Source organism: Herpailurus yagouaroundi, unplaced genomic scaffold, assembly GCF_014898765.1.
Source record: "Herpailurus yagouaroundi ecotype Mexico unplaced genomic scaffold, PumYag 162, whole genome shotgun sequence".
In the NCBI taxonomy this organism is placed as follows: Eukaryota; Metazoa; Chordata; class Mammalia; order Carnivora; family Felidae; genus Herpailurus; species Herpailurus yagouaroundi.
The window spans coordinates 8,607,141-8,620,112 of NW_024412403.1; the positions used below are offsets into that span (position 1 = coordinate 8,607,141).

At 42.8% G+C, this 12,972-nt stretch overlaps 1 protein-coding gene across 2 annotated transcripts in view; it reads right to left on the reverse strand.

Annotated features, from left to right (window-relative positions):
- The window catches only part of RIPPLY3 (ripply transcriptional repressor 3), a 24,838-nt gene that overhangs the window by 8,245 nt on the left and 3,621 nt on the right, over positions 1-12,972 (reverse strand). Inside the window, exons 3-5 of one of the 2 annotated variants that reach the window (XM_040483942.1) lie at positions 9,506-9,573; positions 5,436-5,698; positions 4,567-5,199 (exon numbers count right to left, since the gene is read on the reverse strand). In XM_040483942.1, the coding sequence (XP_040339876.1) occupies positions 4,907-5,199; positions 5,436-5,698; positions 9,506-9,573 (624 nt within the window). In that variant the 3' untranslated portion in view covers positions 4,567-4,906. Of the gene's footprint in view, positions 1-4,566; positions 5,200-5,435; positions 5,699-9,505; positions 9,574-12,972 lie in introns of those variants that run through there. The other variant, XM_040483943.1, reaches the window with a different exon arrangement.

Sequence of the window (12,972 nt, forward strand, 5' to 3'; positions counted from 1 at the left end):
ACAAATGTTCGTAGGAGTATTATTCATAAGAGCCCCACAGTGAAAACCCAAGTGTCCGTCAACTTATGAATGGGTATATAAGATGGGGTGTAGCCATACAATAAAACGTTATTCAGGCCATAAAATGCAATGAAGCTTCGATACACGCTTCATCATAGAAGAACCTTGGAAACATTATGCTAAGTGAAATGAGCCAGACATAAAAGGCCACATGTGGTGACTCCATTTACACGAAATGCCTACAAAAAGAAATCCAGGGGGACAGAAAGTAGATTAGTTGTTGACAGAGGCTGGGGTGAAGCGGGCAATGGGAGTGACCATTAGGGGCTAATGGATATGGTGGGGTTTTTTGGAATGATGAAAATATTCTGGAACTTGATAGTAGGGGGTGGTTATGCAACTCTGTGAATATGCAGCAAAACCTGCTGAATTGTTACTCTCTTAAAATGTGATTTTAGGAGTGCCTGGATGGCTCAGTCAGTTAAGCATTGGACCCTTGATTTCGGCTCAGGTCATGATCTCACAGTTCATGAGTTCAAGCCCAGTGTGGGGCTCTTTCTTCACTGTCAGAGTGGAGCCTGCTTGGGATTCTTTCTCTCCCCCTCTCTCTGCCCCTTCCCTGCTCATGCTCTCAATCTCTCTCTTTCAAAATAATAAATAAACTTTTTAAAAAATTGAATTTTATTGTATGTAAATTATAGATCAAAAAAAAAAAATTTCTGCCCAAGAAATTGGGTTGAAAATAATACAGGTAATCGAAGCACAGGCAAACCACAAGAAAATGACAAAGCTGAAACCTGCTTTTCTTACAAGGTTATGTTCAGCCACATAACAAGTAAGAAGATCTGATAGGAAGCGAGCAAAAAATAATTGAAATTCTCAAGAAAAAAAAAATTGGGTTATTAACACATGATCATTGAACCTCAAGCAAGGCATAGATAGTACCTCAGATTTTACTGGTATGTTTAAAATCACGTGAACCTCAACCTAGCAGTCTACCAAATTTCACCGACCTTAACGATAAATGTTTAGATTATTTTGCAATTTCTTGTTTAATACAGAAGTTCAAAAAGAAATATAGCCCTGGAGAGGATACTTTTTCTTCCTACCACAGTAACAGCGGTTAAAATAGCAAACAGGAAACAATATGGCCACACACTGAAATGCGTTCTTTTGTCGGCAAATCCGCTGGAAGGCTCATAGAAAATGCACTGGAGACGGGAAGAAACAAATATTACAGCAAATTACCCAGCGTGGGAGGCTTGTCATACAGCTGGGTGAAAGTACAAATGTTTCCAGCGTGCTTCAGCCCCTGGTATTTGCAAGATTCTGTTTCAATAATCACATTCATTAGGAGCTATTTTTTTGTGAGCCACTAAAAGATGTCTCATAGAAGTCAGCCGGAACCACAAATTACTTATTCAAAATAACACATTTAATGGAAACCTGGCTAATTGTAACCATTGTTGGAGTGGCTGACTTGATTCGAAATTTTTAAAGATTCCGGAGAAAAAGTGTATAGATGGCACCACATGTGATCTCTGTTTTCTACATCATTATCAGGCAAGCTGTTGCAGAAGATGAAGGAGAAATGTAGGTTTTAGAAAACGCCATCAAGGTGACTTTTTTTTCTTTTTTGTAAACGAATGGAAATGGAGGTCAAAACAGCCAAACATTAGCAATTTCAAATGGTTCCATATAATGTATAGTTTATAAGTGAATATGTGGCAGACCAAGTTTGTTTTCTTGATGGGAAACAGGCAACTGGGCCAGATCTTTTTTTCTCAGTAAAACTGATTTACTGAGAAAACTAAACAAAGCCAAATGTGATGACTGAAGCTTCATCTCAAGCATCAGATGAAGGGACAGTAAGGGTAAGACTTCTCATGTTTTTCTGTTACAACCTGGCAAAATAGGACGCCATCGTAAATCCTTTCTGAAATAAGCCCAGGTAGAATTGTTTTAAAGTTTGAAAAAAGGTACTTTAAACAAGTAAAATAATCATATTAACAAAAAAATTTTTTTGAAGAAAAAATCTGAAAAGAGGAAAAAAAAGCCAAAAAAAAAAAAAATCAAACAATCCGATTAAAAAATGAGCAGAGGATCTAAATAGACATTTTTCCAAAGAAGACATTCAGATGGCCAACAGGCACACGAAACGATGCTCAGTGTCAGTCACCATCAGGGAAATGAAATCAAACCACAAGGAGATACCACCTCACACCTATCTGAACGGCTAGTATCAAAAAGACAAGGGGCGCCTGGGTGGCTCAGTTGGTTGAGCGTCCGACTTCGGCTCAGGTCATGATCTCACGGTCTGTGGGTTCGAGCCCCGCGTCTGGCTCTGTGCTGACAGCTCAGAGCCTGGAACCTGCTTCGGATTCTGTGTCTCCCTCTCTCCTGCCCCTCCCCTGTTCAGGCTCTGTCTCTGTGTCTCAAAAATAAAAAAAAAAAAAGAAAATAAGACATTAAATTTTAAAAAAGACAAGAAATAGGGGCGACTGGCTGGCTCAGTCAGTAGAGCATGTGACTCAATCTCAGGGTTGTAAGCTCGAGTCCCACCATGGGTGTAGAGATTACTTAAAAATAAAATCTTTTAAAAAAAGACAAGAAATAACAAGTGTCAGGGAGGATGTGGGGAAAAAAAAAAAAAGGAACTCTTGTGCACTACAGGTGGGAATGAAAATTGGTGTAGCCACTGTGGAAAACAGTTATGGAGGATCCTCAAAAACTTAAAAATAGAATCCAGTAATTCCACAGCTCTGTATTTACCCAAAGAGAGCAAAAACAACGAATTTGGAAAGACAGATGCACCTCTGTGTTTACTGCAGCATTATTTACAACAGCCAAGACATGGAAGCAGCCCAAGTGTCTGTGAAGAAATAAATGGATAAAGATGTGAGATAGAGATAGAGACAGAGACAGAGATAGACAATGGGATATTACTCAGCCATAAAAAAGAATGAGATCTTGCCATTTGCAACACTATGGATGGACAAATACCATATGATTTCACTTATATGTGGAATCTCAAAAACAAAGCAAATGGCCAGACAAAACAGACTTTTTTTTTTTTCAACGTTTTTTATTTATTTTTGGGACAGAGAGAGACAGAGCATGAACGGGGGAGGGGCAGAGAGAGAGGGAGACACAGAATCGGAAACAGGCTCCAGGCTCGGAGCCATCAGCCCAGAGCCCTACGCGGGGCTCGAACCCACAGACCGTGAGATCGTGACCTGGCTGAAGTCGGACGCTTAACCGACTGCGCCACCCAGGCACCCCCAAAACAGACTTTTAAATACTCTTAAATGGTGGTGATTGCCAGAAGCAAAGTGGATGGGGGATAGGTGAAATAGATAAAGGGGATTAAGAGGTACAAATTTCCAGTTATTAAGAAAGAAAGAAAGCAAGAAAGTAATTTTTATTTTTGTTTTATTTTAGAAAGAGAGAAAGCATGGGACCATGGATGCAGGACAGGGGCAGAGGGAGAGAGAGAGAATCTCAAGCAGGCTCCACACACAGCATGGAGCCCGACGTGGGGCTTGATCCCATGACCCTGGGATCATGACCTGAGCCAAAATCAAGAGTCGGATGTTCAACCGACTAAGCCACCCAGGTGCCCTACAAACAGCAACTTTTAAAGAGGTAGACAAATAAAAAACAATTGATGTTGGGTATTTTGCACAGAGAAAGAGCAAAACAGGAGAGGGTGACTTACTATGCAAATGTATACTTTTCTATACTGTTTGGATTGTTAAAATATTTGCATATATTACTCCAATTTTGTTTTCTTTTTTGATAGAGAGACCAAGCACAAGGGGAAGGGCAGAGAGAGAGGGAGACACAGAATCTGAAACAGGCTCCAGGCTCTAAGCTGTCAGCACAGAGCCCAATGCAGGGCTCAAACCCATGAACCACAAGACCACGACCTGAGCTGAAGTTGGACGTTTAACCAACTGAGCCACCCAGGTGCCCCTAGCTCCATTTTTTAAAATATTAATGGACTTTGGGGGCATCGAGGTTACAATCCTGTCTACATTCTTTTTACACTTTTATATTCTTAAACACAATTAGTATCATTTAAAGAGTTAAATATGAAAACACTCTGACAAACTTTTAAAAACTTTAAAGCAGGCACTAATTAAAATCTAAAATTGTCTTAAACATGGAGTGCCCGGATGGCTCAGTGGGCGAAGAGTGCAACTCTTGATCTCAGGGTTCTTAGTCTGAGTCCCACATGGATGTAGAGATTACTTAAAAAAAAAAAAAACAGGGGCGCCTGGGTGGCTCAGTCGGTTAAGCATCCGACTTCAGCTCAGGTCACAATCTCGCGGTCCGTGAGTTCGAGCCCCGCGTCAGGCTCTGGGCTGATGGCTCAGAGCCTGGAGCCAGCTTCCGATTCTGTGTCTCCCTCTCTCTCTGCCCCTCCCCCGTTCATGCTCTGTCTCTCTGTCTCAAAAATAAATAAATGTTAAAAAAAATATAAAAAAATAAAAAAATAAAAAAAACAATATAAATAAATAAATAAATAAAATTATTTTACACAAAAAAGGTGATTATCAAACATTTTTCTTTCAAAATATTTATTTCAAGTATAAATTTATATAATGTACTATATATAGGAAAACAACCACATGTAAGATAGTTAAGTGATAAACTTGTGGAGTGCACTCATTTAATCATCAAAATATTAAAAAAATGGAAATAATTTTATATTAGATAATTTGATTGAAAACAGTGTTATTCTATTCAAGTAATAAGCCCAAACCAGTCCCCAACTAAGAGTTAAAGCTCTTCTCTCCATTTATTCATACACTCAGCCCTTAGACAAGAATCATAAATTTTTATCCAGAATTGTCCCCTAAAAATCCACATTTAAAATTTCTGTTACTCTTATGGAAATTGTTCAGTTGTATTTATTTTTCATAAATATTTTGGGAATGCCAGTAAGCAAATACATCAACCCTGGGACAATCGCTCCACCATTTTTACAAAAGTAGAAATCGCTGAATAAAGAGTCCGAGGTTACGTGAGAGGCACAGGTGGGGTCGTAACCTATATTGGAATAATCTGTCACTTGATGGCACAGTGACAATGGCAAATGGTGCTTTGAAAGTTGGTCCCAACTAATAACAACCCATGTCAACACAAACCTTCTCCTGGTCCTGGAATCCTTTCTCAACAGTGTGCATGAGTGCCCCGAAGAGAATCACCAGGAGAAGGAAAAGTTAAAAGCTAAGTTCTGGCTGTGAGTGGCGTCCTGGCCAGAGGTAGTCCCCGACCCCCAAACACCAAGGGAAATGCAAGGTGTCCTGGCACGGCTGTCCCCAGGAGTGCATGTGAGCCAGGTCTGGCGTGGGAGAGGGACCCCATTTATTTGGGTGAGGAACACTCTGTGCTCCCCAGAGAGTCACCATGAGGGAGTAGACCCTTACCACTGAGGCCACCGTGTCCTACAGACCTCCGTCCCAGGTTTGTGAGCTGGCCCTTGCCCTTCCCTCCTGGGCCACTCTCCGCCTGACCTTCTGTCTCCTGGCACTGAAGTTCGGAAGACTGGGTTTCTTCTTCTTGTTCTTCATCGTCTGAATCGGATTCATCATTGTAAAAGTGGATTGTGGCTTGCACCGGGAAGCTGGCCAGCACTTTTTCCCCAGAACTCTGCAGATACTCTTGGCGCTTTGAAATGGGTAAATAAAGTCTAATATTTAAGAAAAAAATACACCATTAATCACCCCGAAACAATGCTGAACTCCATCGAGAGGGTCCTTTTCCCTAAAAGCAGCTAACTCCCAATCTCCCTCTCTGATCTTGCCTTCACTGTGCCCGGAGTGTTTTCTTTTCTTTCTTTTCTTTCCTTTTCTTTCTTTCTTTCTTTCTTTCTTTCTTTCTTTCTTTCTTTCTTTCTTTCTTTCTTTCCTTCCTTCCTTCCTTCCTTCCTTCCTTCCTTCCTTCCTTCCTTCCTTCTTTCTTTCTTTCTTTCTTTCTTTCTTTCTTTCTTTCATGTTTATTTATTTTTGAGAGAGAGAGAGAGAGAGAGACAGATTGTGAGCTGGGGAGGGGCAGAGAGAGGCACAGACACAGAATCCAATGCAGGCTCCAGGCCCCGAGCTGTCAGCAGAGAGCCTGACGCGAGGCTTGAACTTAGGAGCGATAAAACCATGAGCTGAGGCTGAAGTCGGACGCTTAACCAACTGAGCCACCTAGGCACCCCGAGGTGTGTTTTCTAAGTCACCAGAACACAAGACTGTGGGCAGGTGGAGAGAGCTGGTGAGGAACCCTACACCAGTTCAGAAATGAGCTAAAACGTGAGTGAGCAAATCAATTTAGACCAACACAGGAAAAAGGGTCTGCTTCCGTGAAGGTAAGAGGGAATTAAAACACCAAGTTTCAAGATGAAGAGTCTCACTCTGATCGAATGGAGAACTTGATTTATCCTGGAGAATATATGTCCTATTTAGGTTAGGTCCCACTCTCCCTAACACCCCTGAGCATGGGGAACGTTGAAGCCCTTTGGGCCCTGGAGGAAACTTGACCCTGAGGGCCGAGTCTAGAGAAGCAGCTAATCTTTCTGGACGTTGCTCTAGAAAAGTGATAGGGGTGGGTTCCTCACTTTGCCAGTACAGAAGATGGTAACCCTGGTTATTTGTCTAGTCCAAAGAATAAGAAGAAAGAAAAGAAGGAAGGAAGGGAAATAACCTAAATATATAAATTTGGAACCTCTATCTCCAGGTTTTATAGAATTTAGGATTCCAGTTACACATGGGAAGTATTTAAAATACCCCTCACTCTCCCCATAATCCTTTTTTCTTACCATTTACTCACTAATTTATTGGCGTTTTCCCCTGAGGTCTCCTGAGGAACTGAGAGGGATTATCAACTGATCACTACTTAGTTGCAAAGCTGATTTATTTTTTTATATTTTTAAGTAATTTCTACACCCAGCATGGGACTCGAACCTACAACCCCGAGATCAAGAGTCACACACTCTACCGACCGAACCAGCCAGGCGCCCCTGTAGAGCTGATTTCTATTTGCCTCTTTTTGGATGGAGGAGAAAAGAGCAGAAACACCCTGCTATAAATAATGCGTGACAATTCTGAATGTCCCAAGATTTCTGATAAGCCAGGGATTCTCAGCCTCCAGGGGACATGTGGCAACGTCTGGAGACCTTTCTGGTTGCCACAACTGAGGAGAAGCTATTAGCATGTGGTGGGCAGAGGCCAGTGATTCCACTGAACATTGCGTCATGCCCACAACAGCCCCTTACAACAAACAATCATCCAGCTCAAAGTTCAATAGTGCTGGGGTTGAGGAACTCTGCAACAAACAGAAGAAAATATATATATATACGTATACATATATGTATATATATACTTTAAATATATATATTTCTATATTATATAAATACAAGTAATGTTATATAAAAAGATAAATTTAAATATAACATATAAAAATGTAACATATTTCTACATTGTATAAAATATAAATAACATAAATTCTATATTATACAAAATGTATAAATAAAATATAAACTACAAACATAGTTTAGGGTTTGGCCATATTTTCTTTTACAAATTTTTTTAATGTTTGTTTATTTTTGAGAGAGAGAGAGCAAGTAAGCAGGGGAGGGGCAGAGAGAGAGGGAGACACAGAATCTGAAGCAGGCTCCAGGCTCTGAGCTGTGAGCACAGAGCCCGACATGGGGCTCGAACTCACGAACTGTCAGATCATGACCTGAGCCGAAATCAGTGCTTAACTGACTGAACCACCCAGGTGCCCCCAGGGTTTGGCCATATTAAAAGTTAGCTGTACAGGTCACGATCTCGCGGTCCGTGAGTTCGAGCCCCGCGTCGGGCTCTGGGCTGATGGCTCAGAGCCTGGAGCCTGTTTCCGGTTCTGTGTCTCCCTCTCTCTCTGCCCCTCCCCCATTCATGCTCTGTCTCTCTCTGTCCCAAAAATAAATAAAAACGTTGAGAAAATTTTAAAAGTTAGCTGTAATGCTGAAGTAATTGCAGGGGAATGTGAATTAGTAGGATATCTGGAATTGCTTTAAAATATTCTAACAACAATTAAAAAAATGGGTTGGAGAAGGTGATAAGCACCATCAGGTCTGAAGACGGCTGATAATTATTGAGGCTGGTGACAGGCATGTGGGTCCCTGTACCGTTCTCTCCACTTTTGTCTGTGTTTGAAATTTTCTGTAATAAAAAGATAAAATTGTGCACTCAGTTTGTAACGCATGCCTCACCAGTCACTGCCTTTTCAATGAAACAAAAATTGGGGAGCAGCCCCAGAGGGTCTGCGGCCGGCAGGTCCACGGGTGGGTCGTGCAGGTGGACGCTCACAGGGCAAGACAGAGGGTGGCAGGTTATCCCGCATGCACACTGGGATCACCTGGGAGACCGTACGAATACAGACACCTAGGCCTTTCCCGGAACAAATGAGTCAACACTCCCAGGGGAGCCCCCCGGCGTCTGTATTTTTAAAGCTTCCCCAGTCCCGTGGGGAATGAAGACCACAGGTGTAAGGGACACTAGGAAAGCTTCCCTTTTCCAGAAATCACTCTTCGACCAGTCTGACGGTCTTTCAAGTGCATCTCTAGCAGTTAGTATCTCTGGGTTTTACTAGAGCTTTCAGTTTTCCAGGATAACCAGGGTAAAAATACTTTCATGAGGAGTAGCACAGACTAGATTCATTCTGCTGCAGGAAATGAGAGATGGGGAGAGAAAGAGACAGAGAAACAGATAAAAAGATCCTGAGCATGAGCCACCCGCCTAAAATGGATGAAATGTAAGAGGGATACAGTAGTGAGGGTCCTGCTCCCCACCAGGAAGGACCATGGGAGCACAGAGAAGCCGGAGAAGCCAACGGTGGGAGAACCCTCCAACCAATCCCTTGTTCGGTCACACACATATTCTCAAGGTCTACTTTGCTCTAGACAATATGCTAACTTATATTCTGGGAAAGAAATAGAAATGTACTTAAGTACTTAAGTAAATAAGCAGATACACACATGCAATTCATATCCAATTAAATTTAACACAAGACAGGAGCACCTGGGTGGCTCAGTCGGTTAAGCATCTGACTTCAGCTCAGATCATGATCTCACGGTTAGTTGATTCGAGCCCGAATCATGATCTCTGAGGTCAGCACAAAGCCCACTTGGGATCCTCTGGCCCCCTCTCTCTCTGCCCCTCCCCTTCCCAAAAGTAAATATAAACATTAAAAAAATATAACACAAGACATAATATGTAGTGAGAGGTATAAACAAAAGACATAAAGGAAAGAGGTCAATCCAATTTGCAACTGGAACACTGAATGAATGAATGAATTCCAGAAATCCAACAAAATATCCTTGAAGTTCCTTTGGGTAAGAACTAAATACAGAAGACTATACTGAATTATTTTCCACTTTGCTGAGAATGTACACAGGTGAGGACACTAAAGTATACTTATGCTTCTATTAAAAAGAAAGAACATATTTCTTGCCGTGAAGTCATGTTACCTTACAGGATGCTGAAACCCAAAGGCACCCTTTGATCCCGGAGTTTGCCGGTCATCACCAGGTTCAAGCTGCAAAGACAGACACATCAAACACAGATATAGTCTGTCCGAAGTAGCATCCTGAAATTCTAAAAAAATATAATCTAAGTGGTCTGCCTTTCTTAGTATCAATACCAATTTTAGAGACAATGTAAACACCTTAACAGTATTTGTGGGTTTTTTAAATTTTTAATGTTTATTTTTGAGAGAGAGAGAGAGAGAGAGAGAGAGAGAGAGAGAGAGAGAGAGAGACAGTGTGAGTGGGGGACGGGCAGAGAGAGAGGGAGACACAGAATCCGAAGCAGGCTCCGGGCTCCCAGCTGTCAGCCCAGAGCCCAATGCGGGGCTTGGACCCACGAACCGTGAGATCATGACCTGAGCTGAAGTCAGATGCTTAATCGACTGAGCCCCCCAGGTGCCCCTCATCCTCCTTATTCTTAAGGGGAACATGGATCGAGTTCTCAATTTTCTTTTTTTAAAAAATTTTTTTAATGTTTTATTTATTTTTGAGAGAGAGACAGACTGTGAACAGGGGAGCGGCAGAGAGAGAGGGAGACACAGAATCCAAAGCAGGCTCCAGGCTCCGAGATGTCAGCACAGAGCCCGACACAGGGCTCAATCTTGTGAACTGTGAGATCATGACCTGAGCCAAAGTTGGACGCTTAACGTTTAACCACCCAGGTGCCCCAACACCTTAACAGTATTTGATAAGTCTCTCTTCCTCTTCCTGTTGACAGTGATGTCTTGGGGACTGTGAGGGATTCAAAGATGGAAAGAGGAGTCTGTCTGACACAGTCCTTCAGTTCAGGGTTGTTGTTTTTTTTTTTTTTTTTTTGAGAGAGAGAGAGAGAGAGAGAGAGAGAATCTCAAGCAGGCTCCATGCCCAGTGTGTTGCCTGATGCGGGGCTCAATCCCACAACCCTGGGATCATGACCTGAGCCGAATTCAAGAGTCAGATGCTTAACCAACTGAGCCACCCAGGTGCCTCTTCTTGTCTTTGAATCACCTGTTTGCCTACGTTCTCTCTGGATGGTCTTTTCCTATTGATTTTAAACCTGAGCCACCCATGCGCCCCCAGTTCAGGCTTTTTAAATATAATTGGAAAAGACACACACACACTGTCAAATAGCCGCACTACAAAGCATCATATAGCAAGATGCCAGCAATTCTAAGCAGGGAGGAGGGAAAGGTTCATGGGAGGCCTGGCAGAGACCTCAGTGGCATTTGAATGTGTGATTCTGAGACCATTCCTGGCAGAGAAGAGCATCAGGTTCTTTTTTTTTTTTTCAACGTTTTTTATTTATTTTTGGGACAGAGAGAGACAGAGCATGAACGGGGGAGGGGCAGAGTGAGAGGGAGACACAGAATCGGAAACAGGCTCCAGGCTCCGAGCCATCAGCCCAGAGCCGGACGCGGGGCTCGAACTCACGGACCGCGAGATCGTGACCTGGCTGAAGTCGGACGCTTAATCGACTGAGCCACCCAGGCGCCCCTTGAATACCTATTTTTGAGTCTCAGTTTCATTCTGGAGGCAGCAGTAAAGACCACTGCTGATTTTGAAGTCAGGAGTTCAATAGTCAGACCTCTATTTTAAGGATAACGGTGGCCCCTGGGAGTAGTGCATAGCCTAGGTTGGGGAGGTAAGGGCCCAGAGGCACACAGCAAGAGGTAATAAAGATTTGGACAGTGACAGGAAGGGAAAGGAAAGGTGGATTTCAAGGGCACTTCAGTAGTATTCAAAAAACCCTGTGACCACCTGAATATCAGGAGTGGAGGAAAGAAAAGCTAGGCTGAGCAACTAAGGACAACATTGATGGAGATAAGACACAAACAGAGAGAGAGAGAGAGAGAGAGAGAGAGAGAGAGAGAGAGAGAGTGCCAGGCTTGTCCACGCTGTGACCAGAGGAGGTGCTAGTGAGAGAAAGGACAATCACTCTTCCGGTCCAGGGCTGACCCCTTTCTGCCCATTCTGTGAGGTCCTGAATCTCAAAGAATTTGGCCTGAACTGTGGCCAGATTATCTAAGGGGCTGAGAAGGCAGAAATTGCCATTTGATGTTAGAGCTCTGAAAGTTTTAGTTATATGGAAAGCACGAAGTGGGGTGTCTTGGGACAGACCATCCGGGGACAGCTTGAAAGTGAGCTGAAATGGGCTGGGGCCATGGATCAGAAACCCCAGCCCTTGGGTTGCATGGAGCCAGATCGAGAGGGAGACAAAAATCTTCTGGAGTGTGACAAGGAAGGAGTCTGAGGACTGTCACCAATGATCATCACATCCTTCCATCCTGCAGTGATATGTGTGGTCTTTGTGAGCAAACGTCATTTTATATATACATATATATGTACATACATATATATTATATGTACATATATATACATTATATGTACATACATACATATAAATGTGTGTATATATATACACACACACATATATGTATATTTATATTTTTTAATGTTTATTTATTTTTGAGAGAGAGAGAGCAAAAGAGTGCACATGAGTGAGGGAGGGGCAGAGAGAGAGGGAGAGAGAAGATCCAAAGTGGACTGAGCACGACATGGGGCTCGAACTCACAAACTGTGAGATCATGACCTAAGTTGAAGTTGGACGCTCAACCGACTGAGCCACCGAGGCACCCCAAACGTCATTATATTTTACCAACCATATTTCTTTCCAATATGCTGTGCTGAGCTAATAGGGAAAGAAAAATGAGGCTCTTTGAGCAAGACCTTCTCCAAAATGAAGTTCACTTTTTGAGGACTCCAGAGAATCGTGTCTGTGTTAAGCTTTGTTTGTCTTTATAAAATAGCTCTAAATGCTCACTCCACCACAGGAAGCAATCCTGGGCTGTCAGAGGTGATTTTATATCCGGTGATGGCTGTGTCTAATACAACTTTGCACACACTTTGGTGGCACCAAAAGGCAGTGTTAGTACAGAGAAACAGCTTCCTTTAAAGCAAGTAACTCTAGGGGCACCTGGGTGGCTCAGTTGGTTAAGCATCCGACTTCAGCTCAGGCCATGATCTCTCGGCTTGTGGGTTCCAGCCCTGCGTCTGCTTCAGATTCTGCGTCTCCGGAGCTCTCTCTCTGCCCCTCCCCCACTCAAGTTCTTTCTCTCTCTCTCAAAAATAAACGTGGAAAAAAATTTTCAAACAGAATAAACTGAGTAATTCTAACCAGACTCTGAAACATTCAATACACCATTAAAAACTGCAAAACTTTACCCACAAATATACACAGCTTTAAAAACTTTATGCCAGGGGGTCTGGGTAGCTCAGTCCGTTGAGCACCCGACTCTTGATGTCGGCTTAGGTCATGACCCCAGGATCAGGGGATCGAGCCCCATGTCAGGCTCTGCATTGAGCATGGAGCCTGCTTAAGATTCTCTTTCTTTCTCTCTCTCTCTCTCTCTCTCTCTCTCTCTCTCTCTCTC